Source organism: Taudactylus pleione, unplaced genomic scaffold (assembly GCF_031769625.1).
Source record: "Taudactylus pleione unplaced genomic scaffold, aTauple2 ptg000009l, whole genome shotgun sequence".
Classification (NCBI taxonomy): domain Eukaryota; kingdom Metazoa; phylum Chordata; class Amphibia; order Anura; family Myobatrachidae; genus Taudactylus; species Taudactylus pleione.
This window is the reverse complement of record NW_028284412.1, coordinates 1,944,099-1,967,557: the sequence shown is the minus strand read 5'-3', so window position 1 is coordinate 1,967,557 and position 23,459 is coordinate 1,944,099. Positions and strand designations below refer to the sequence as shown.

General features: G+C 44.4%; 1 protein-coding gene across 1 annotated transcript in view; it reads left to right on the top strand.

Annotated features, from left to right (window-relative positions):
• LOC148542714 (protein crumbs homolog 2-like) overlaps positions 1–23,459 on the top strand; it is a 151,915-nt gene that overhangs the window by 79,678 nt on the left and 48,778 nt on the right. Inside the window, exons 4-6 of the mRNA XM_088466878.1 lie at positions 669–808; positions 6,140–6,322; positions 6,945–7,058. Of these exons, the coding sequence (XP_088323004.1) occupies positions 669–808; positions 6,140–6,322; positions 6,945–7,058 (437 nt within the window). The remainder of the gene's footprint in view (positions 1–668; positions 809–6,139; positions 6,323–6,944; positions 7,059–23,459) is intronic.

Genomic DNA, 23,459 nt, shown 5'->3' with positions numbered 1-23,459 from the left:
GATCTCCCATACTGCACTGGGACCCGATCACTTGACAACCGGGCCGCAGTGCACTGTGGGAGGCCAGCTGACCGGAGGGGAGTCATCACCGGAGGCCCGATCACCCGTCCCTGGAGTCAGGTAGGTAAAAAAATTTTTACTATTTTTTTTTTTCTTTTTTTTACAGTAATCAGCTTGCGGTCTGTTTAGACCACACAGCTGATTACTGGGACCGACTCCCGGCTCTGCTTTCCCCGTTAGAGGCCGGTAACCGGGGGAGACCCTCGATAACGCCACCTCCAGGTGGCGTTATTATCACAGGGCATTCCCCGATATTTTTTTCACATTTATTTTTAGTAACTATGGTCGGATCACATTTCCCATTACAGTTATGGGAAATGCGATCTGCTTTACTAAAAATAAGTGATACTTAGGGCTTGGAGTAGAATTTTATGAACTCTACTCCAATTGCCCTGTAATAACTATAGGTGATACTAAAATAATGGGAAAAGGGTGTGAAAACACCCTTTTTCACTTTATTTTAGTAAAAATAATGTTAATAAATAGAGCCCATAGCCCTGAATTCACTCTCACTGGCAACAATGTGTCATGCTTAGGAATGGCTCAAGGGGAAGAGCAATTGAGGTTGTATGAAGGTGAAATATGCTGATTCAGGCTCTGTGTTCCAGGTTCCATTGTAATTGCAGTGACACAGGGTTTGTAGGAGATTTGTGTGAAACCGATATCCCGGAGTGCGCCTCAAACCCCTGTCAGAATAACGCCACATGCCTGGAAGGAATCAAAGGCTACATCTGTCTATGTTGGGCAGGTGAGTGTTTACACGACTTATAGTGCATGCAGAAATTCTGTTATTTCCCAAACTAAAACATAAGCACTTATGCAAGAAAACAGGTTTTGAAAGTTAGAATCCCAGAAACATGACAGTGAAATTCAGTTGATTGCAGCAGACTCTCCAGTCACCACATCTCATTCCTGTGGGACAAGCTGTTTCTGCTAATTATCTACAGTACCACCAGCTAATTTGCAACAACTATGGAAAACCTTCAACATTACTCATTCCTGTACCAAACTTTCTGCCAATTCTGTTTACTTCTCCTACATCATTAGGACCTGATTCAGAAATGGACGGAATTACAGATCCGCACACAAGCCGGCTCCTGCGCAATTCCATCCATCTAAAATGCTAAAGCAGCAGCAGTAGGTGTCTGTAGGAAACGGACATCTCCTTGCTGTGACCGAGGTCGCAGCCTGGGATCACCATCGCGACCATCGATTGTGATGGTTGCTGCTTTGGCCAGGCTGCGGAAGCCGAAGCTTACCGCAGCCTGGCCGGGTCCTGAACACAGGGGGCGAGGTCAAGAATTCTACGTAGACCCTGGCCTTGTCCCGTCCAGAAAACAGGGGTGACATGACCCTGTTTCTGGGACTGGTGCCCAGCCACACCCCTGCTCCACCCTTCAAACGCCGCATTATGTCAGCCATGCTGGGTTTTGGGGGGTCTGCAAGCGATATTGCAGGACCCTTTCTGCACACACGCAGATCCCAAAACATCGGAGATCTGCGCTAATCATCGGGTTAGCGTACATCTCTGAATCAGGCCCTCAGACTGCTCTCAGTGAAAATTGGGGAACAAATTGCTGTTAAGTAGATGTAGCAGATGAAGTGTCAGTGCTTCATTGAGTCTTGTCTTTATTACACTTGATTCTCTTCATGGCTTAGTAGTTTTAGAGGTCTATTTATCAATATGTGTCAGTAGAACAGATTTTCTATCAGAAACATTTTAACCGCAATTTAACAAGAAATGTTGGGGGAGCTGAGCAATGCTGGCTGGCAGAGTAACTGTATTCCTGCTGCTCTGCCAACCCGTCCTGGGTAACACGGGTGCACTGCACTGGAATACCGAACTTGGGCTCATAGCAGCAGATTCTACAAAGAATGTGAATAAATAATATTTTAGGCAAATTAGATGAATGTTTACTTTGAGGACCATGCCAAAGAGTTTAGGGTGTAGACTTTGCCTCCAAATTTCCCAGATCTCAATCCGATCGAGCATCTGTGGTTGTGCTGGAAAAACAAGTCTGAGCCATGGAAGCCCCACCTCACAACTTACAGGACTTGCTGCTACAGTCTGCCAGATACCATAGGACACCTACAGAGGTCTTGTGGAGTCCATGCCTCGATGGGTCAGACCTGTTTTGGCTTGTTTTTTAAGACTAATGGTTTTATGTTATGGCTGATTGGTTTATATTATTCATTTAATTCCGCCAAGCATGTACGTTTCTCATATTAATATCAGCCATGATGCCTTTTGCATATTTAGTGTGATCTCAGCAGGTAATGTGCAATGTGGATTCGTTTGTACTGAGAACTCACTTTGCATGAAATGTCACAGGCAGTAACATCGTACACATAAAGGAAGAAAGATAAATTATTATTTTTATGAGAGAGGTTGATTTTTCTTTTAACCCATAATATGAGCCCAATTTGTTGTCAGCTGCAAGATCTGCTATAAGACCTTACTGCTAGAGAACAGATGCATTGGTAAAAATCTGGCTGAGCTCACTCTGTGTCACTGTGTTGAGTTGCTACTTACTATTACCAGCTAAACGTTTTTATATATATATATATATATATACATATATATATATATATATATATATATATATATATGATGAGGTAGGTAACATAGGTTATCTCTGCGCCAAATTTGCATAATTATCCAGATCACCTTGAATGTCCAGGAGACTCACAAATTTCTGGTAGCTCTGCTGGACAGTTACGAAGAAAAGGGGGATTTAGGACCTCATTCAGAGCCGGACGCTATTTGCGCTCGCTCGTTCAGAAAAAAGGGGTGGCTATTCAAATGAACTGTTCGCTCTTTGCGGTCTGTTCACGCCTCTAGGTCTGAACGAGCGAACAAAACATGCGGTCGTTTTTTGGAAAACTATGCCCCCTGGCCGCTCGCATCCTACGTCATGTCCGCTATTTATTAGATTAATCGAGTACATCGACCAGTGTATGAACTGCTCACTATTCTTGTGGTTGGTTTTTCCTACCGCAATCTTGCGAGCAGTTCTGACTATAAAATAACCCAGTGACGTGGTCAATGACGCTGCTGTATTAATTATGCACACCCATAAAACGCCCGTTTTGACCTTTAAGCACGACTGCGTTCGGATCTCCACTCCCCGTTTTCAAACACCTTCCCCTGTTACCACCCACATACGCCTCTTCCTGTCACTCAAAATTGCAGGCATTCGCTATTTAGCGAACAAATGATTTTCGGCCGCACTGACTGGTGCGCGCATGCGTATTACGATCTGTACGCATGCGCAGTTGTGCAAACATCACTCAGAACGAACGAGCGGCCGCTTACAAGCGGCTCTGAATCAGGCCCTTAGTACCCACACAAGAGCAATTCAATTCTTTACATATTATTATAACCTGCACCAATACATATGGTCCAATAAATATATACAGCCATGGCCAAAAGTTTTGAGAATGACACAAGTATTGGTTTTCACAAAGTCTGCTGCTTCAGTTTTTATGATGACAATTTGCATATACTACAGAATGTCATGAAGAGTGATCAGATGAATTGCAAAGTCCCTCTTTGCCATGACAATGAACTTAGGGCCTGATTCAGAGCCGGACGCTATTTGCGCTCGCTCGTTCAGAAAAAGGGTCCGGCTATTTAAATTGAGCGCTCGCTCTTTGCGGTCTGTTGACGCCTCTATGTCTGAGCGAGCGAACGAAACATGCGCTCGCTATTTTGTAAAGACGGCCCCTGGCCGCTCGCATCCTACGTCATCTCCGCTATTTATTTGATTAATCGAGTAAATCGAAAGGCATCTGAACTGCTCGCAGTGCTTGTGGTAGGATTTTCCTACCGCAATCATGCGAACATTTCAGGCTAAGAAACAACCAAGTGACGTGGTCGATGACGCTGCTTTGTTGATTATGCACACCCTTAAAACGCCCGTTTTGACCGTTTGGCACGCCTGCGTTCGGATCTCCACTCCCCGTTTTCAAGCACCTTTCCCTGTTACCACCCACAAACGCCTCAACCTGTCACTCAAATTAGCAGGCACTCGCAATTTTGCGAGCGCTTGATTTCCGACCACACTGACTGGTTGGCGCATGCGCATTACGACCCATACGCATGCGCAGATGTGCGAACATCGCTCAGAGCGAACGAGCGGCCGCTTATGAGCGGCTCTGAATCAGGCCCTTAATCCCAAAAATTTCCACTGCATTTCAGCCCTGCCACAAAAGGACCAGGTGACATCATGTCAGTGATGCTCTCGTTAACACAGGTGAGTGTTGACAAAGAGAAGGCTGGAGATCACTCTGTCATGCTGATTGAGTTAGAATAACAGACTGGAAGCTTTAAAAGGAGGGTGGATCTTGAAATCACTGTTCTTCCTCTGTTAGCCATGGTTACCTGCAAGGAAACACGTGCCGTCAACATTGCTTTGCACAAAAAGGGCTTCACAGGCAAGGATATTGCTGCTAGTAAGATTGCACCTAAATCAACCATTTATCGGATCATCAAGAACTTCAAGGAGAGAGGTTCAATAGTTGTGAAGAAGGCTTCAGGGTGCCCAAGAACGTCCAGCAAGCGCCAGGACCGTCTCCTAAAGTTGATTCAGCTGTGGGATCGGGGCACCACCAGTGCATAGCTTGCTCAGGAATGGCAGCAGGCAGGTAGGTGTGAGTGCATCTTCACGCACAGTGAGGCGAACACTTTTGGAGGATGGCCTGGTGTCAAGAATAGCAGCCTTAGAAGCCACTTCTCTCCAGGAAAAACATCAGGGACAGACTGATATTCTGCAAAAGGTACAGGGATTGGACTGCTGAGGACTGGGGTTATTTTCTCTGATGAATCCCCTTTCAGATTGTTTGGGGCATCTGAAAAAACGCTTGTCCGGAGAAGTAAAGGTGAGCGCTACCATCAGTCCTGTGTCATACCAACAGTAAAGCATCCTGAGATTGTGTGGGGTTGCTTCTGAGGTATGGGAGTGGGCTCACTCACAGTTTTGCCTAAGAACAGAGCCATGAATAAAGAATGGTACCAAAACATCCTCCAAGAGCGTTTGGTGAGGAACAATGCCTTTTCCAGCATGATGGAGCACCTTACCGAAGTGGCTCGGGGAACAAAACATCGAAATTTTGGGTCCATGGCCAGGAAACTCCCCAGACCTTAATCCCATTGAGACCTTGTGGTCAATCCTCAAGAGGCGGGTGGATAAACAAAAACCCACAAATTCTGACAAACTCCAAGCATTGATTAGGCAAGAATGGGTTGCCATCAGTCAGTATGTGGCTCAGAAGTTGATTGACAGCATGCCAGGGCGAATTGCAAAGGTCTTGAAAAAGAAGGGTCAACACTGCAAATATTGACTCTTTGCATAAACTTAATGTAATTGTCAATAAAAGCCTTTGACACTTATGAAATGCTTGTAATGTTACTTCAGTATACTATAGTAACATCTGACAAAAGGTCTAAACACACTGAAGCAGCAAACTTTGTGAAAACCAATACTTGTGTCATTCTCAAAACTTTTGGCCATGGCTGTATTTAATTTCACGTGGGAGGTGCACCCTAGAATAAATATCACATGCAAGAAAAAAGGGGGTAGTATGCTAAAGTGGGGCACTCAAGCAGTATCTCCTAAAATGTAACCTTTATTACATTAATTAAAAGCAGAATTATAAAAACAGAATGTGTAGTGATATGTAACATTTATGTAGTTTATATTGTCAATTAAAAAACGTACACCTCAAATATAGGGTATTTACCCCAGTCCTTAGAATGTGGGCCTTGAGCTACAATGCAGCTTTTGGTAATGGGGGTGTATTATTGTCCAGTAAACTCACAAACTTCTTGCAGCTCTGCTGGATTTGAAGTGGGTTTTCCGGGGGCTTCATGAAGTGGATTGCATCATTGCGGTCCTACTCTCCACTGCACGGTGTCACACATCACAGCACTGAGAAATAGGGGGGGAGGGGCTATGATGTCGTGATCCATATCATCCTCCTGGACATTTAAAAAGGGGAAACGCTGATATAGCCTATTATGTGTGTGTTATGTCTTCTAATTCCTGACATTTACTGCAATGTATGACTTTTTGGCCAGGATATTTTGGGGATCACTGTGAGTTGGATATTGATGACTGTGCTGACCATCCATGTTTGTATAGTGGTCTGTGTCTGGAGAGATCCAATCAAACGCTTTATAGGACACAGCCGGAGTTTAACACAGAGTTCAGCTACAGCAATGCTGCCGGATATGTGTGCAGGTGTCAGCCAGGATTAACAGGTAAGCAGACTCTATTAAGAACAGTGTGAATGTTGTGTATCGGGCAGCCAGCAGCACAAATGTCATTCTGTGATATCATGCCCCAGTTTTTGCACAAATGTTTTTTGGACTAGTGAACCAAGGTAGAGCTAACTACAAGTGTGCATCATTGTGATGGAAAAAACAAGGTAGATTCCTTGTTGAATGTAGGCTAAGCACATTGCTGAGTCGCATGTCTCACCAAGGTCAGTGACTTGTAGGTATATTCATCAAAAGTCACAAGGCCATGTTTCTGGAAAATAGGTGTTTTGGACAAAGATTCCTGTTCCTTTAGATTGCCTTCAGCGATAGCACTGCTTCTAGATTGCTCCTAGATTTCCCAACTCCAGTCCTCAGGGAGCCCTAACAGTACATGTTTTCCATATATCCTTGCTAGGGTACAGGTGTATTCATTACTGTATAAGTTTTTTTTAAATACACAGGTGGTTGTAATTATTGTGATTCCATGAACAGAACTGGAAAACATGCACTGTTAGGTATCCCTGGGGACTTGAGTTGGGAAACAATGAACTACTATGACCCACATGCTTTACAGATATGGGACTGACTCTGTTCAAGTGACCACACTGGTTATGTGTTCCAGGGGAAAACTGCTCTGTGCACATTGACGAGTGTGAATCGGATCCATGTCAGAATGGTGGAATCTGCATTGACCTGAGGAATGAGTTCTTTTGTCACTGTGCACTGGGATACACTGGTAAGATGCATTTCTTTCTTGCTTACACGTGTATAGGTAATATTATAGAGTTACATTACATAGAACACATATCTGTGCTCTTCAGTTTATCTCTGATATTCTTTGTGGTTTTCTGGATCAATCCCAGACTGGGGTATACGTGTGACTTATTCTGATGCCTGATCGAAGCTGTTATTTGTAATTTGGCTGGAAATTTTGTCTTGTATCCGTTTTGGTATTCACACTTCATGTTCTTTTATGTTTTTGATCTCATGATTTAATTAGCGATTACATCCATAATCTTCCACGCTCCAGGCTGCTCTGCAGCCGTGGGTGTATCTATAATGAATGCAGGGTGTGCGGAGCACACCCCACACCCTGCACCCATAGATTATACTTACCCTCTGCCGAGCGCTGCAGAAATCACTTGGAAAGCGATTTCAGAGCCATTTTCCAAGGATATAGACCAGGGGTGGGCAATAAGCGGCCCTCCAGCTGTTGTTGAACTACAAATCCCAGCATGCCTTGCAACAGTTTTAGCATGGCCAAATAACAAAACTGTTGCAGGGCAAGCAGGGATGTGTAGTTCTACAACATCTGGGGGCCGCTTATTGCCCACCCCTATTATAGACCGTACAGAAATCACTGGGAAAACCAGGCAAAACCTCTTCTTCCTGGTCTCTGATCTGTGTTTTGGTCCAGACTGCTGTCTTCTGTCAGATCTAATCAGTGGCTGCTGCAATGGTAACAGGCCGCTGGTTGTCTGAGAGTGGCTGTCTCAAAGCAAACCAGTATGAACCACGGTACGTACAAGAAGATAGGCAGGATGTACCACATCGCGGATAAGATGCTTAGTACATTATGCCCACAGTCTGCCCCCGTCGAGCTCGGCCACTGCACTCCTACCATCTGTGCTCACCGTTGCCATTACTACCTTTCACTGGTGTGTTAGCATTACTGTTCCTGACACTCCTATCCCAGGACCACGGTAACTTCAGTTTTCTGTGAGCAATTTAATAAGGGGCCTTACTACAGATCAAACAAATATTCTCCCTTACAGCAGCATCTTGCCACGGGATGTAGTCTGGAAACCGACGGTCTAAATGCCGACCGCCGGCTTCCAGACTGCTTTATCCCGACTAGGGACGAATGACAGGCGTCTAAATCTAGACGCCTATCATTTGCCCGACGTCGGGAGACCGGCGCCCGGTATCCCGATCGAGCGGATGCCGGGCGCCGCAGCGGACAGCCGCGCGGGGGGGGAGGTTTAGGTTTAGGGCTTCCGGGGGGACTTAGGATTAGGCACCCCCCCGGGAGGTTAGAGTTGAGCTAGGGGAAGGGAGGGTTAGGGTTAGGCACCCCCAGGGTGAGGTTAGGGTTAGGCACCCCGCCGGGGGACTTAGGTTTAGGCAGCAGGGAAGGGGGGGTTAGGTTTAGGCACTTAGAGGGGGGGTTAGGGTTAGGCACCCCTAAGGAGGGTTAGGGGGGTTAGGATAGTAAATACTTACCTTTACGACGATCAGGATTTCCTCCTTTGTCGGACAGCCGCTGTCGGGATTTGAACCGCTGGCCGCATGGTATGGATAATACATATCACACCCCTTGCCACATATAAGTTGTTCCATGCACCTTGCCAAGTGCTGACCGCATGTTGGATTGATATGCCTGTTTGAGCTGATGTCCTAAATTAGGTGTGGAGTTACACCTTTAACTATATTTATGACCTACTCTAATTGATGGTCTAATATCTTGTGCATTAGGAACTTCATCTTCACTTGCTTTGCTTTCTGTGTTCTCAGTACTTTCATTGCTGACTTCATGCTAGTAGGAAATTTTATTATTGTGTATTTATTTGCATGTTGTGCACTCCCGAGAGCTACTATGTGCCTTTTATTCTAATAATTTGTATAACAAATATGTTGTGATTTAATTGTATCTTAGTGATTAAGCCTGTATTTGCAGTGCTACCCCATTTTCTGTATAAGCAGCTCTACTGTGTGGCGTAATGTGTATAAGAGGCTTTACTGTATACTTCCCTACTTTTCATTTTTCCTCCCCGGGAGAAGAAGAAGGTGGGTGGTGATGGGGGCGGGGCCTGATGTTTCTCATCACAAAGCCCCGCATATTTAAATAGGGGGAGCGGTCAAATTACCAGATTCTTGTAGAATCACGTAATTAAGCCCCACTCCCTACTTGGGGACTTCTGGCATTCTGCTCAGTTCACTAGGAAGTGGGCAGGAATGCGGGAGAAGTGCCTACACTACGGGAGGTGCGAGGGGTTACCCAAAAAATTGGGAGCCTCCCTTGACTTCCGGGAGAGTAGGCATGTATGCTCTACTGTGTGGCATAACATGTATAAGGGGTACTGGGGGAGATGTATTATAGCGGCACGTTGAGTGCTGCTATATCGCTTCCTGCTTTGTCTCTTTATCAAGGCAAAGAGCGAGGGAGTGGTAACTCCCCCCCTCCGGCGATCCCTGCCTGAGTACAGAGCGCATCAGCCTAGTGTCAGCCAAGTATCTCAAGATCCCGCATCCAGCCCCAGAGCCGGAAGCCCCCGCAGCAGGGACAGCGATGTCCCTGATTTGAGGATAGGACATCGCCAGGCTTTAGCCGTCGATAGCAACTGCTGCAGCGGGTAGAACGGTCAAGCGAACTGAGCGTTCATACATTGCCCAGGCTATCAGTGCTGCTATCTTGTAGATAGCAGCACCGATAATGACAGGGGACCCATACATATCCCCGACTGTGTGGTGTATTGTGAATAACGGAAACTACTGTGTGGTGTTTTGTGAATAACGGACACTACTGTGTGATGTAATGTGTACTGTGTCGTGTGTTTGTGCCGCTGCTCTGTCACTTAGTTTAACCAGCCAGCTCGCTGCAGCCATTATCCGATATTGGTGAAAACAATATTGTGAAGTGGTCAAAATTGACTGGAAATTAGTGTAAAATAATGTTATTGAGGTTAATAATGCTGTAACAAAAACCTCATCTGTTTTTAGCATTTAAAAAAAAAATACAGAACCAAAACAAGCTAGGGCGGTTTTGGCAAAAACAAAACCTCATGACGAATTGGTACCAAAACCAAAACACGGGAGTCGGTGCACATCTTTAATGATAATGGACATAAAGGGCTGTATCATGAGCACAGGTGGAGTTTGAACTGTTTGGGAAAAATAGTCTAGTTCATACGTTAATTGCTTGCCCAGCTGTGGAGAATTTACAGTAGGTTATCGTTTACTCAATGCTCGGTCTAAAGGCCCCCATACATCAGAGATTGATTGCAGCAATCGTGCAATTTGCAATCGATTGTGTATAAAAATCTTTCCCTTTTTCAATCGATTGCAGAATTGCCACAATCAATTGAAAAAGGGAAAGATTTTTATACACAATCGATTGCAAATTGCATGATTGCTGCAATCATCTGTGATGTATGGGGGCCTTAAGCCTCACAGGCCTTAGGGAAACATACTTTTTTAAATGAAAGGAAACGAGTTCTAAGGAACTAGGTATTTGGCTTGGAGTATCAGACTATGGACAGTGGGGGAGTCTGTCATCTCTGCACGTCAGCTTTCCTGCAGGTCACAGGAGATTGGGAATGCAGTGGGAGCTGCTTAAGACATACAATTAATCCTGAAGCAGGGTAGAAGGAATGGCAGTGTGGACCAGAGAGAACTTGTGGTGTGAGAGCAGGTTTCTCTTTATTCATTTTGGTAGTGATAGTATTGACCACAAGAGCTTTCATTCAGTAAATCTCTCTGTATACAGGAAAATCAACAAGTTACCTGTAGACTAAAACTTATCTGCCTCATTTCATACAGTACTTTCCAATTGCAGCAACCTGAGCTCAAGTGATGTTAAAAAGCACCTTCTACCTTTACATCCATGCATTCAGTAAAGGTCACTGTAAGTGGAAAAAGAAAGGGTGCAGATTATTGTATTAGAAGCATTACGGACTATTGTGTATTGGTTCTTAAACAGCGTGTCGGTAATACGGATAGTTAGTACACTGTAGTACACTGATAGTTAGTAAACTTATCACTGTAGTCCACTGAAACCAAAATATTACAGCTAGGACATTGATGCAGATCTACTGTATCTTAGCTAATGGTGCACGTCACTGTCTGCTCAGATCTTGCGCGCCTTCAATTCCCAGCATGATGTAGCTTCGTAAGTTGGAAATAATATAAATTTAAAATTTTGGGATATTTCTTTTTTTTTTTGTATCAGTGGATAAAGCATAGAAAATAAGTATATAAAATGAGGATGGTATATATAATAAGAGGAATTGTTCTGTGACCAGTAGTGACAAGGAAGTACAGGGCCTATCTGTAGAAGCAGGTGCTGTCCCTTTAACAGGGGTATTCAATATGGGAGCGATAAGTCCGTTTTTGCGTTAATATCGGAGCTATGACGTCATTATCGGAGGTTTTACTTTTACACCTTATTCAATATCAAAGACTTATCGCAGTTTTGAAAAGTCGAAGATAAAAAACGGGGATAAGTTTTCACCATTGAATAGGTGTCGAAAAAGAGTGCAGAAATGGAGTTTAGGGGTGCAGGCTTAAAAAAAATAGCCTGCACCCTTCAGAATGACCCCTTGAAACGATCTGTGTAAAAAAAACAAAAAAAAATCGGGACACCCCAAAAAAAGCACTTTGAATTTGGGGGCCAAAAAAAAAAATGTTGAGCTCTACAGTTGAGCTGTGGCATTACACCCCGGTCGTTTGGGTCTGGTGCTGGTCTTAAATATAGGGGGTACCCAACGTCGTTTTTGCCCCCTATATTTAAAACCAGCACTAGTCCCTGCAGCCTGGTGTTGGTTTCTAAAATACGGTGGAACCCTACACATTTTGTTCCCCGTATTTTTAGAAACCAACACTGGCTGGCAAGCGTGGGGCTGGTTTGGCTTTTGGGGGGGACCTTATGTAATTTTTTTTGTAATTTTTTACTAATTTTTTTACAGGTTAACTAAAACAGGAATTTTTGGGAAATATTCTAGGGACCCCCTAAAGATGTCTAGACATGGGGGATCACTATGGGTACCCCCATTTTTAACTCCTGAAGGAAGTCGGGGTTTCTAATAGCCACAGCAGGAAAAAACACCTTGCAAAGCTATTTAAAAACCCGACTTTCTTTTGCAGGCAAAAACGGGGTTACCCATAGTGATCCCCCATGTCTGGACATCTTTAGGGGGGTCCCTGGCATATTTCCCGAAAATTCCCATTTTTTTCCTTAATTCCCATTTTATTCCTTAATTGGGGTCAAGGGTCATTTTTTAAAAAACAGGGATCATTTTTCACCATTGAATAAGTGTCGAAAAAAAGTGCAGAATTGGGGTTTAGGGGTGCAGGCTTACAAAAAATAGTCTGCACCCCTGGGAATTACATTTAAAAAAGAACTGTCAAAAAAAGTATTAAAAAAAAATAGGGACACCCCAAAAAATTAATTAAAAAATTGGGGTGAAAAAAAAAAAGGGAAAATTGTTTAACAATAGGGAAATAGGTTCAGGGCTATTCTGCATGTATGCAGCAGGTGTTTTGAAGAATAGATTTATAGCGGCAGGTGCACAAATGCAGAATTTTTAAAAACTTACTTTAGGGACTTAAAAATATGCTAGTACCCATTTTCATGTACCCCAAATTTGATGGGACCACTTAAAAAAAGGAAAAAAAATAACCTAAATGCTCTTCTGCATCACTTCTTCAATGTCGGGAAAAAAACACCTGCTGCGGCTATTTAAATCCCCGACTTTCAATTAAAGGCTAAAACGGGGGTACCCATAGTGTTCCCCCATGTTTTTACAACTTTAGGGGGGTCTTACAATTATTTTAAGGAAAAATTTGTAACTTTACGCAAATCCAACTTCGGAGTTTCCTGTTTTCGTTAATTTGATATTGAATACGGGGATAAGCGGGAGCGCGCCCGATACTTTAACGCAGGGAAAAACTCAGATATGAAACGTTAACTTCGACAGTGAAGTTAACGTTTCATATTGAATACCCCTCATCATCGGGAATGGTTTGTAGCTAACAAGTCACATGATAATTGTAGAGGTCAAATAATCGGGGTGTTTGATGTTATAATGAGACATCTTTGCTCAAATTCAGGGATAAAAAACCACTGGTGAGCGCAACATAGGTTTATTTTTGAGGTATGTTGGTGGATGAAGTAACATCTTCATTTCTATGTTGTGGGTCTCAGACCTTGATCCTGACCTTGGATGCTGAGAGTATAGAGACAGGCTGAGATGATGGGATCAGTGCTCATTCACAGTATGTCAGGATGTATTTTTAAAACCACTAACAAAAAAATCTATAATCTCAAACTTACCAATGGCGACACAATATCACAAATGGAACACGACTAACAGGTGAAGTACTGACGTTTCAGAGCTTTAAAGCTTTCTACTCATGGTACAACTGCCTATCAAATGTGCTCACTTTAAATACACCAACACTTCCTCCACCCATGCATGCCAAGCCCCCATGCCAATGGCACTACTCTCTTACATTACTGTACAAGTGTACATAGCGCTGTCACGATAGCATGCACAGAATGACTCTGTGACGCCCTGGTAATTATAGTGACATATAAATAATAACAATGCAAAGTATGAGCAGTGCAGTTCTCATAATAATAAACAATGTTAAGTAGCATAAAAATAGATAAATATCGCTCCCAAACATTATGGAACAATTCCAGTCTCCAAACTATACACAATGCTGGAATATAATTAAGAATCGTACAATAAACATGACATGAAAAATTAGCCTATAATGTATTAGAAAAATTGCTTGGTGGCAAAATGAACTTACAAAGCACAATTTTTAAATTAAAACATTTATCAAAGAAAATACTGAAGCACCAGAGTTTCATTTAATCCACAAGGTGCCATGTGTCCAAACTGAATGTCCATCTGGCCCCCACTGTACCAACATCCTAGCCCTATCATCCCTACTGTCTTGGGTGGGGGGGGGGGGTGTGGTCAATAGTTCTCTTACCTGGCGGCTGCAGCGGCTCCAGCGTAGTCTGCGAATGTCGGCATTTGGCTTGGTGATATTTTAGATGTCGACTTTCTGATGATGTAGACATTGTGCCTTTCAGCAAGTTTAACCATGTTGACATTCTAATGTCAACATGGTGTCGACATTAGGACTTAAGCGACATCTTATCAGCATTATTTTCAATTATATTAACCATGTTTACCTGTGTGGAAGGAGGTTGTTAGAGGTGAATATATTTATGGTAAAGAGATGTGATCCTTAGGGGAGGACGTCTTGTTGGTTATCCCCATGAAGCAAAGATACATTTAATTTTGTTGCTTATCACCATGCGTGGTTAGATGGCTGGGTAATGTAATCCACACATGAACTGGCAAACCAGGACATTGTTTTGCCGATTTCTTCACATACAGTACGTACTTAATTTTTACATCAACTGCAATCTTTTTGCAATACTGGATGAAGTCCAGTCATTATTAGCCAACATCTAACATTGTACATACGTTTTCTGGATGTTGTTTTTTCAGAGGCGTAACTAGGGTCTTCGGAGCGCAGGGCAAGTTTAAGATTGGCGCCCCCCCCCCCACAACATGGGAAAATATATTTGCGCATCTTCGACGCGCTGCAAAAAATTGGCCTGGTCACATACCGGAAGGGGCTTGGCCACTGAAAATGGGGCGTGTCACTGTAATATGCCACCATGCCACCCATTTCTCGTCACTCTGGGAACAGTCCTTTCCATTACATATGCACCTTACCTATATGGTGGTTTCTCACAATGTGGAACCTCTGAAGAAATACATCCTCCCTGTGCAGGCAGCGTCTTCAGATGCTATTCACTATTCATGTAGGTCACATCATCCGGAAGATGCCTGGTTGTGTAGGAATATTAAGGTCATCCCCATACAACAGCGGTTCAACCAGACTTGTGCCCCATGTGTCACTTCCTTCCCCCTGCGTCTCTCAACCACACCATCATCTCCCTGCATCGTTTCTTAGCCACACCATCATCTCCCCCCTGTGTCATCTCTCAGCACACCATCACCTCCCACCCTGCATCATCTCTCAGCACACCATCACCTCCCCCTCCTGTGTCGTCTCTCAGCACACCATCACTTCCCCCCCTGCGTCTTTGAGCACACCATCACTTCCCCCCTGCGTCTTTCAGCACACCATGTCCCCCCGGGAGATGATGTCTCTGTCACACAATTATCTCCCCCCCCCTACGTCGTCTCTCAGCACACCATCACTTCCCCCTTGCATCTTTCAGCACACCATCTCTCCCCGGGAGATGGTGTAACAGGACAGAGATACCATCACCTCCTCCCCTGCGTCTTTCAGCATACCATCTCCTCCCCTGCTGCGTCGTCTCTCAGCACACCATCACTTCCCCCCTGCGTCTTTCAGCACACCATCACTTCCCCCTGTGTCTTTCAGCATACCATCTCCCCCCAGCATTGTCTTTCACACATCACCTCCCTGCTTCATCTCTCAGCACACCATCCCCTCCCCCCCCTGCGTCATCTCTGCACACCATCACCTTCCCCCCCTGCATCTTTCAGCACACCATCTCCCCCCTTCGTTCTCTTACACCATCACCTCCCCCCTTCATCATCTTTCAGCACACCATCACCTCCCCCCTGCGTCTGTCATGCCATCACCTTCCCCTGCTGCGTCATCTCTCAGCACACCATCACCACTCTCCCTCATTGTCTCTCAGCACACCATCTCCCCCCGCAATGTCTCTGTCACACCATCACCTCCCCCACGTGTAATCTCTCAGCACACCATCTGACCCCCAGGTGTCATCTCTGTCACACCATCACCTCCCCCATCATTTCTCAGTACACAATCACTTCCTCCCTGCGTCTGTCACACCATCACCTTCCCCCACTGCGTCGTCTCTCAGCACACCGTCACCTCTCCCCCTGCATAGTCTCTCAGCACACCATCTCCCCCGCAACGTCTCTCAGTCACATCATCACCTCCCCCTTGTGTAATCTCTCAGCACACCATCTGACCCCCAGGTGTCGTCTCTGTCACACCATCACCTCCCCCGTCATCTCTCAGTACACAATCACTTCCCCCCCTGCGTCTTTCAGCACACCATCTCCCCTCCGGGATGGTGTCTCTGTCTCTGTCACACCATCACCCCCCCTGCGTCATCTCTCAGCACACCATCTCCCCCGCAACGTCTCTGTCACACCATCACCTCCCCCACGTGTAATCTCTCAGCACACCATCTGAAACCCCCCCCCAGGTGTCATCTCTGTCACACCATCACCTCCCCTGTCATCTCTCAGTACACAATCGCCTCCCCCCTTCGTCGTTTCTCAGTCACACACATTGCATGCAATGTATTTGATGACACAGACATGCGCAGACACACACACACACACATAGACACTGACACAGATACACACACACACACACACTGAGCAAGCCTACACAGACACACACACACACACCCCCCGTTCCCCCCAATACACACCTGCGGTGAGCGGAGGTATCCACCCCGCAGCAGCTTAGCGCCCGCCCCCCCCCCCCAATACACACCTGCGGTGAGCATAGATCTCCTCCCCCCTGCGGAAGCTTAGCCCCAGCTTAATACCATTTTGCTGGGTGCCTATTTTTATTTTTATTTGTTTTAAATTCAGGCGTTTTTATAGAGGCGTATAGATTTGTGACTGAGGTGGCAGCATCTGTACAAAATGTTCCTGAATGAATCTGAGCCAGGTGCACTTGTGTAACATCTATTGCACCCACATGCAGAAACAAGATTTTGTGTTGCAAAACCAAATATTTTAATGAGATCCAATAAGGCACTGTTAGGGACATTTTATTTGTAGATGTACGAGGGGGCAAGTACCTCCCTGCAAAAAGGTACTTTGTATCAGGAGGAGCTGGTAACTGGAAATCCGTTTATGGTAATGGAATGCCTTTGTACCTTGCACTATATTCGGGTAAGCATGTTTTTAGGCACATTTCAACCAATGTAAAAAAAATCTAAACACACAACAGGGATGTAAAAAAACAAGTTCAGATGTCCCCTTACCCTCATGATTAAGCAATGAGAAAGAGAGGGTGATACTAAACTAGTAGTTAGCAGAACTTTGCAGTGATGATTTTACTCTTTCACAATTCAAAAGTAGGGACAGGTTTATTTTCCATTGGATGGGTAGTGTGTGTGAGCACACACCTATGAGTTTCCTAGGCAGACCTCCTAGATGCATTTCTGCACATACTAAAGCTGTGCAGTAGGTTAATTCAAGTAATATGCAAATGCTGCTTCTGCTGTTTTAATTTAAAGCCTATAAATGTCCTAAAAGTTATGCTTTACAGGTCTCATTCTGTATGTTATATAATCATTACATACCTCCCAACCTTTGTAGTCCCAGATTTAGGACACAGGCAGCTATTGCTCTCTGCAATGCATTTTACTTCTTTATTAATGCATTTATTCTGGTAAATGTGGCTGACCCTACACTGTCAACAAATAACCTTGAATTAACCATCTTCAATAGACATAGTAGACGGTGTTCAACAGTAACTGCTAAAGTGTCACCAGGTCACTGCTATTGGTTTGGAAAATCCTGCAAATTTTAAGACTGTATCATTAAAAGATTATTCCAACTTACTGCATGAAAAGTGTATCTTAATTGCGGTGGTCCCTTCTATGGGAACCCCATTTTCTGCTCTGTACAGGTCTTGAAGAAATAAAGCCATCACAATGGAAAGCATAATTTGGGCTAAGCCACAAGCAGAACCCTATGTCAGCCTAGCATCTTGTCTTTATCACCAAATTGCTACAGCCAGTGATGTTAATAATTATTGTATATTAGGACTATTGCATCAGGGCTGATGCAGCACAACGATGGGAACTGTAGGCAGGACTGGTATTACTAGTGACCTACTTTTAAAATAAAAATTGCTCTTTCCTTTGTGTGGGCCATATATATATTTATACGACTATAACATAACATATGGAGGTTCTAGAGGAAGAGAATCTCCTCAATTAAGGAAAGGAGAAACAATCTGGTGCATGTTACACTGTGACCCAGAAGGATTGCAAGCACTGCATTGTTTTAATATTAAGCAAGTCTGATGCACTCTTGGTAGCGAGCATTGCAGCTTTAATAGAATGTGCATCCGTTGATTCAGTGAGCAAAGAGAGGCCGAGAATAAACTGCACAGCCTGACAAGAACATAAAGCCACTAATCCCCTCCACTATGTCTATTAATCCCACCAGAGTCAGCTTATTAGTTCATATTAGGATCACAGACCCTTCACTGTCACCCTAAGAAGGAAATATACAGCAGGTGTGGGAGAGATCACATAGTCACTGTGTCACCACCAAACTCCATGACAGTGGCAAATGCAGGATTTCTAGAGGGGGGTTTCCAAATGCTCGATTTTAGAGTGAGTGTGGCCAGTCCATGAAGAGGTTAGATTTAGCACTTAACCAGCTTTAAAATGTGTCATACAAAGCATATTGCGTGTCATAATTTCAGCATATACAGGACCAGTGATCACAGTAAGCCATTAGATGAGGCAGTAGGTCCATCCTGCCTGAGCTGAATGTTTTTATTTTAGATGTGGGCTCCATTCGAAGAACATGCAGCACTAGTAAAACTCTTATATTACTATTTCTATTGTAATGGTGTGGTCTGGCGGGGGGGGGGATTTCCAGGCAGACGGAACCCCCCCCCTGCGTTTGCCTATGCATGATCCCATTGCTTGTAGCTCACAGACCAGTTTTACATTTTCATTCTATGGGGTAGATGTACTAAGCCTTGGAGAGAGATAAAGTACCAACCAATTAGCTCCTTAATGTCATTTTTCAAACACAGCCTGTAAAGTGACAGGAGCTGATTTGTTGGTACTTTATCTCTGTCCACGTTATCCCTTTCCAAGGCTTAGTACATCTCCTCCTATATTCCATATTTACCATCACATCCCAAATGTGTTTACCATATAGTACAGTATGTGTCTGTACTGTATCAGTATGTGTTACCAAGTGTAGCAATACCCAGTTACATATATCTCTGATTATCACTTGCCCTCTCTTCATACCTCGTGTCTGGGGGATACATAGGGGAAGCATGTAAATAAGCTTTGGGCAGTACTTCATGTCTCCCTCTGTGCTGTCAAGTGTGATGCATAAATCATATGATGATGCTAATTTTTGTTATCACACACCTGAACACCCAGGAACTGATGCAGACTATGGGGTATATTTACTAAAGGGCAGGTTTTCAGAGTTGGTGATGTTGCCAATAGCAACCAATCAGATTTTACTTAACATTTATCTAGCAACTTCTAGAAGATAATAGCTAGAATTTGGTTGCGATGGGCGACATCTACACTTCTAAAAACCCGCACTTTAGGAAATATACCCCTAAGTGTCGTGGGTGAGTTCGGATTGCAGCCAGTACAGTGGTTGCATACATGTGCACAATGGGCATAACTATCATAGGTGCAAGGGGTAAAGCTGGTGTGGGGCCCAGAGCTAGTGTGTGTGTGTATGTATGTATAAATATATATATATATATATATATATTTAGTGCTCGAAGTGGTAATTTAGAGGTGGGGGTATGGAGATTGAATCCCCCCCCCCCCCATGGGCCCCTGCTTCTATATCACTCCATTGTACTTCTAACCCCCCACACACACACACACACTTCTCCCTGCCTGCTCCCCTCTCTCACACCCTGCCCTTACTGATCCCCTCTCTCTTTCACCCCCTACAATAGCTAGCCTGCCTCTGTCTGCCCCTCTCTCTATTCCCTCTCTCACACCCTCCCCTCTCTCTAATTCTCTCTTACCTGCGCTGCTGGAGTGGAGCCACCGGGATCCTCTGGTCTTCCTTCCAGTTTATCTGGCTCCGCTGCGAGCCAATGAGAAGCTGCCATTTGGCAGCTTCCCATTGGCGCGGCTGCGAGCCAATGAGAAGCTGCTATTTGGCAGATTCTCATTGGCTGGCGGCTGCGAGCCCTGCAATTGGCTGACGGCCGCGAGTCCCGCGATTGGCTGGCGGCTGCGAGCCTCGTGATTGGCTGGCAGCCGTCCAGTACGTGGTGCTTACAGTGCAGCCGGGACCAGATACTTTGTCCCGGCTACATGTCAGCGCCTCCACTGCCCCGATTGAGATGTGTCTCCTGCGGGACACATCTTAACACATTGCCGCCGCTGCTCCAGCGCTGGGATCCCATACTGGATCCCAGCGCTGGTGCATTCTTTTCTACATCTAAAATGAAGTGGGGCCGGGAAGTGGCGGTATGTCATACCGTCGTATACCGCCCCACTTCGACCACTATATATATATATATATATATATATATATATATATATTATATTTTTTTATTTTTTTTTACCATTGGGTGGTTCATATGGGCTAAATACCTGGTTACGATCCATTCAGATTTGTATGATTCTGGCCCTTACGCTTGTCTGCACCTGAATGGGTGGAACAGGGAGAGTGCTAACATAGGCCAAGTACTGTAAGGGTGTGTTAGTGTAATTGCACATATAGTATCTATGAGAAAGCCGTAGTTGGTGGTCGTGGGCTTGTGTAAATTTTGGAGGATGATGATGCTGGTGCTGGCACTTGTGATTGGCTGTTTGCGATGCCTCGCTGATTTTTTATTTTATTTTATTTTCTTTGTGTATGCAAGTGAGCAAGTCTGCTGTATTAGAGAGGTTCTAATAGTTTAGTTGAGGCATAATAGTGAATGCATTTACTGCACATAAAACAAATGGTTTACATCAAGGGCACAAGTGGGAAGTAACTGTTTTGTGACGTGTACCTGCCATAAACCACATACTGTACACAATGCATCTCAAGCTCTTATTATGGGCGGAAATGTGTTACTTGTTACAAAGATATAATACTAAACTTCCCATCGTCTGAGGATTGACCTGCGTGTGAATCAGTGACAATAACATACTTAATTGAAATAAAGACACGGAGACTTGTATTTGGCAGAATTTGTTAGCTATTTATTTAAAAACATATAATGAATTAGTTACTATATTAATTAAATTAATTTAAATATGGTGGCAAAGAAAGAACGGCTAACAACAGCCCAAGCCTAACACTATAAACACTCCAACCACAACACAATACGCTCAAGCCTTCTATCTTGACTACCCACCCGGTAAGGTGATGATGCTGCCCCCGGCAGGGTGGTCCAGCAGACTTTATGAGTCAACGAAGGTGAGCAAAACAATGAGTAAACAAATATTCACAGTGCTAATAGGTAACCTGCCGTTCTTTCCCGCCTAAAATAGCCAACGAAACAATCACCAAACCCAAATCAAAAAGAGCCCATAAAAATAAACTTTAGGGAGGGAGGGTGGGAAGACAGGAACAAAAGAGGCTGACTCCGCCTCCAACAATCTCTAATATCCCTGCTATAACCTACAACCCTAAAAACCCATTGGCCCTAATTATCACATGATTCCTCACACTGGTCTGCCCCCAGCCTAGGAAGTTTAACCCTCTCCACTCCTATAAAGTCATTTCGTTTATCTAAACTTCCCATCGTCTGAGGATTGACCTGCGTGTGAATCAGTGACAATAACATACTTAATTGAAATAAAGACACGGAGACTTGTATTTGGCAGAATTTGTTAGCTATTTATTTAAAAACATATAATGAATTAGTTACTATATTAATTAAATTAATTTAAATATGGTGGCAAAGAAAGAACGGCTAACAACAGCCCAAGCCTAACACTATAAACACTCCAACCACAACACAATACGCTCAAGCCTTCTATCTTGACTACCCACCCGGTAAGGTGATGATGCTGCCCCCGGCAGGGTGGTCCAGCAGACTTTATGAGTCAACGAAGGTGAGCAAAACAATGAGTAAACAAATATTCACAGTGCTAATAGGTAACCTGCCGTTCTTTCCCGCCAAAAGCAAGGTTCTGCCAAAAGAAACCTTGCACCGCCACCATAGAACTAACGCACAGAAACCACAACCTCAAACAGATCCTCAAGAAAAATAAACATACCTTCCTCCGCTAAATGAACCCCGTCAGACCGAAAAAGGTAAGTATACCGAAATTTTATCCTAGGATGTCTGACCACTGCCCCACCATTTTCCAACACAAATTTTGAAACCGTAAAGTTCACTTTCTTCCGGGCTTCATCAATGGCTCTGCCGTCAACCACACCACGCCAACACAATCTAGGGACCATGAAAGACCAAACTATTGTGCAAGCTGGCCATGCCATTATAATCTGACCCAAATCCTCCACCACCGCATGCCTTAAATCCAGAGATGTCCTCTTGCCCAAATCATTCCCGCCTAGATGAATAACCACGACTCTCGGTAAGCCATACCGCTGAACCTGCTGCAAGAGTTTAGGCTTAAGGCTCTCCCACAACATACCTCTGACCCCTATCCATCTAACTCCACTAGCCCCCGGAAACAACGGCGCGTCCTGCGCCTGCATGAACCTAGCCGCCCAAAAAACAAATGAATGGCCAATTATCCATACAGTACAATCATCAAAAGCCATTCCTATAATGAGGGAAAAACAAAGAAAACATTAAAGTTATTGTAAAATTTTAGCATATTTAATCATGTATATCTAACGGGGAACATATTACTGAGGATCTGCCAAAAAGAAAAAATTTTGATTTGAATCTTTAAAGATCAACAAGCTTCTGTGCCAATTTGAAGCAACATGAAGACATAAGAGGATAAGTTAAAATAAAAAAGAAGGGGGGGGGGGAGAGCGGGGGGGGGGGGGGGTTTGGGAGAGATATCGGATAACACAAGTGAACTCGACCAGAGAGAAAACGTAAAACCTGCTGAGGGACATATAATTGTAATTATAAACCAAATAGCCGAATTAAATCCGTCAGATCAGGTAAAAAAATCGTCAAAACTCTCCAGACTCCCACTGAAATCAATGGCGAGTAGCTAGTCCCCGAGTAGGAAAGACAGGGGAAAACAAACAAGACCAGGACCAATGACATTTCGTAAAACATAACAAACCATATGTAACGTGCATGCACAACATTAACCTCAATGATTCGGTCGAATGTAACGCTTATAACTGGCTGATTTCCATCGGCCCAGAGCTTGAATCTGTGACTCTGGAAATCCCGCAGCAGCGGCGGAAGTGGCAGCACCAATTCGAAACGAATGCGTGCCGAACTCCCCTGGTGAGAGGCCCACGCTGCAAAGACATCGCCGCAGCATCCAACTAAACTGAAATTTTGTCAGCGGAAGCCCATCGCCATGCATCAGCCATGAGCCCTCCGCTGAGGGTCTGACAGATGCATAACGAGTGGCCAAGCCGACCGGACAAATTCGACAATCCGCCGAGGGGACCAATGTTATCCAGCGACCCCTGCCTAACTGATCGGTCTTAGAACGACGCAATCTGCACAG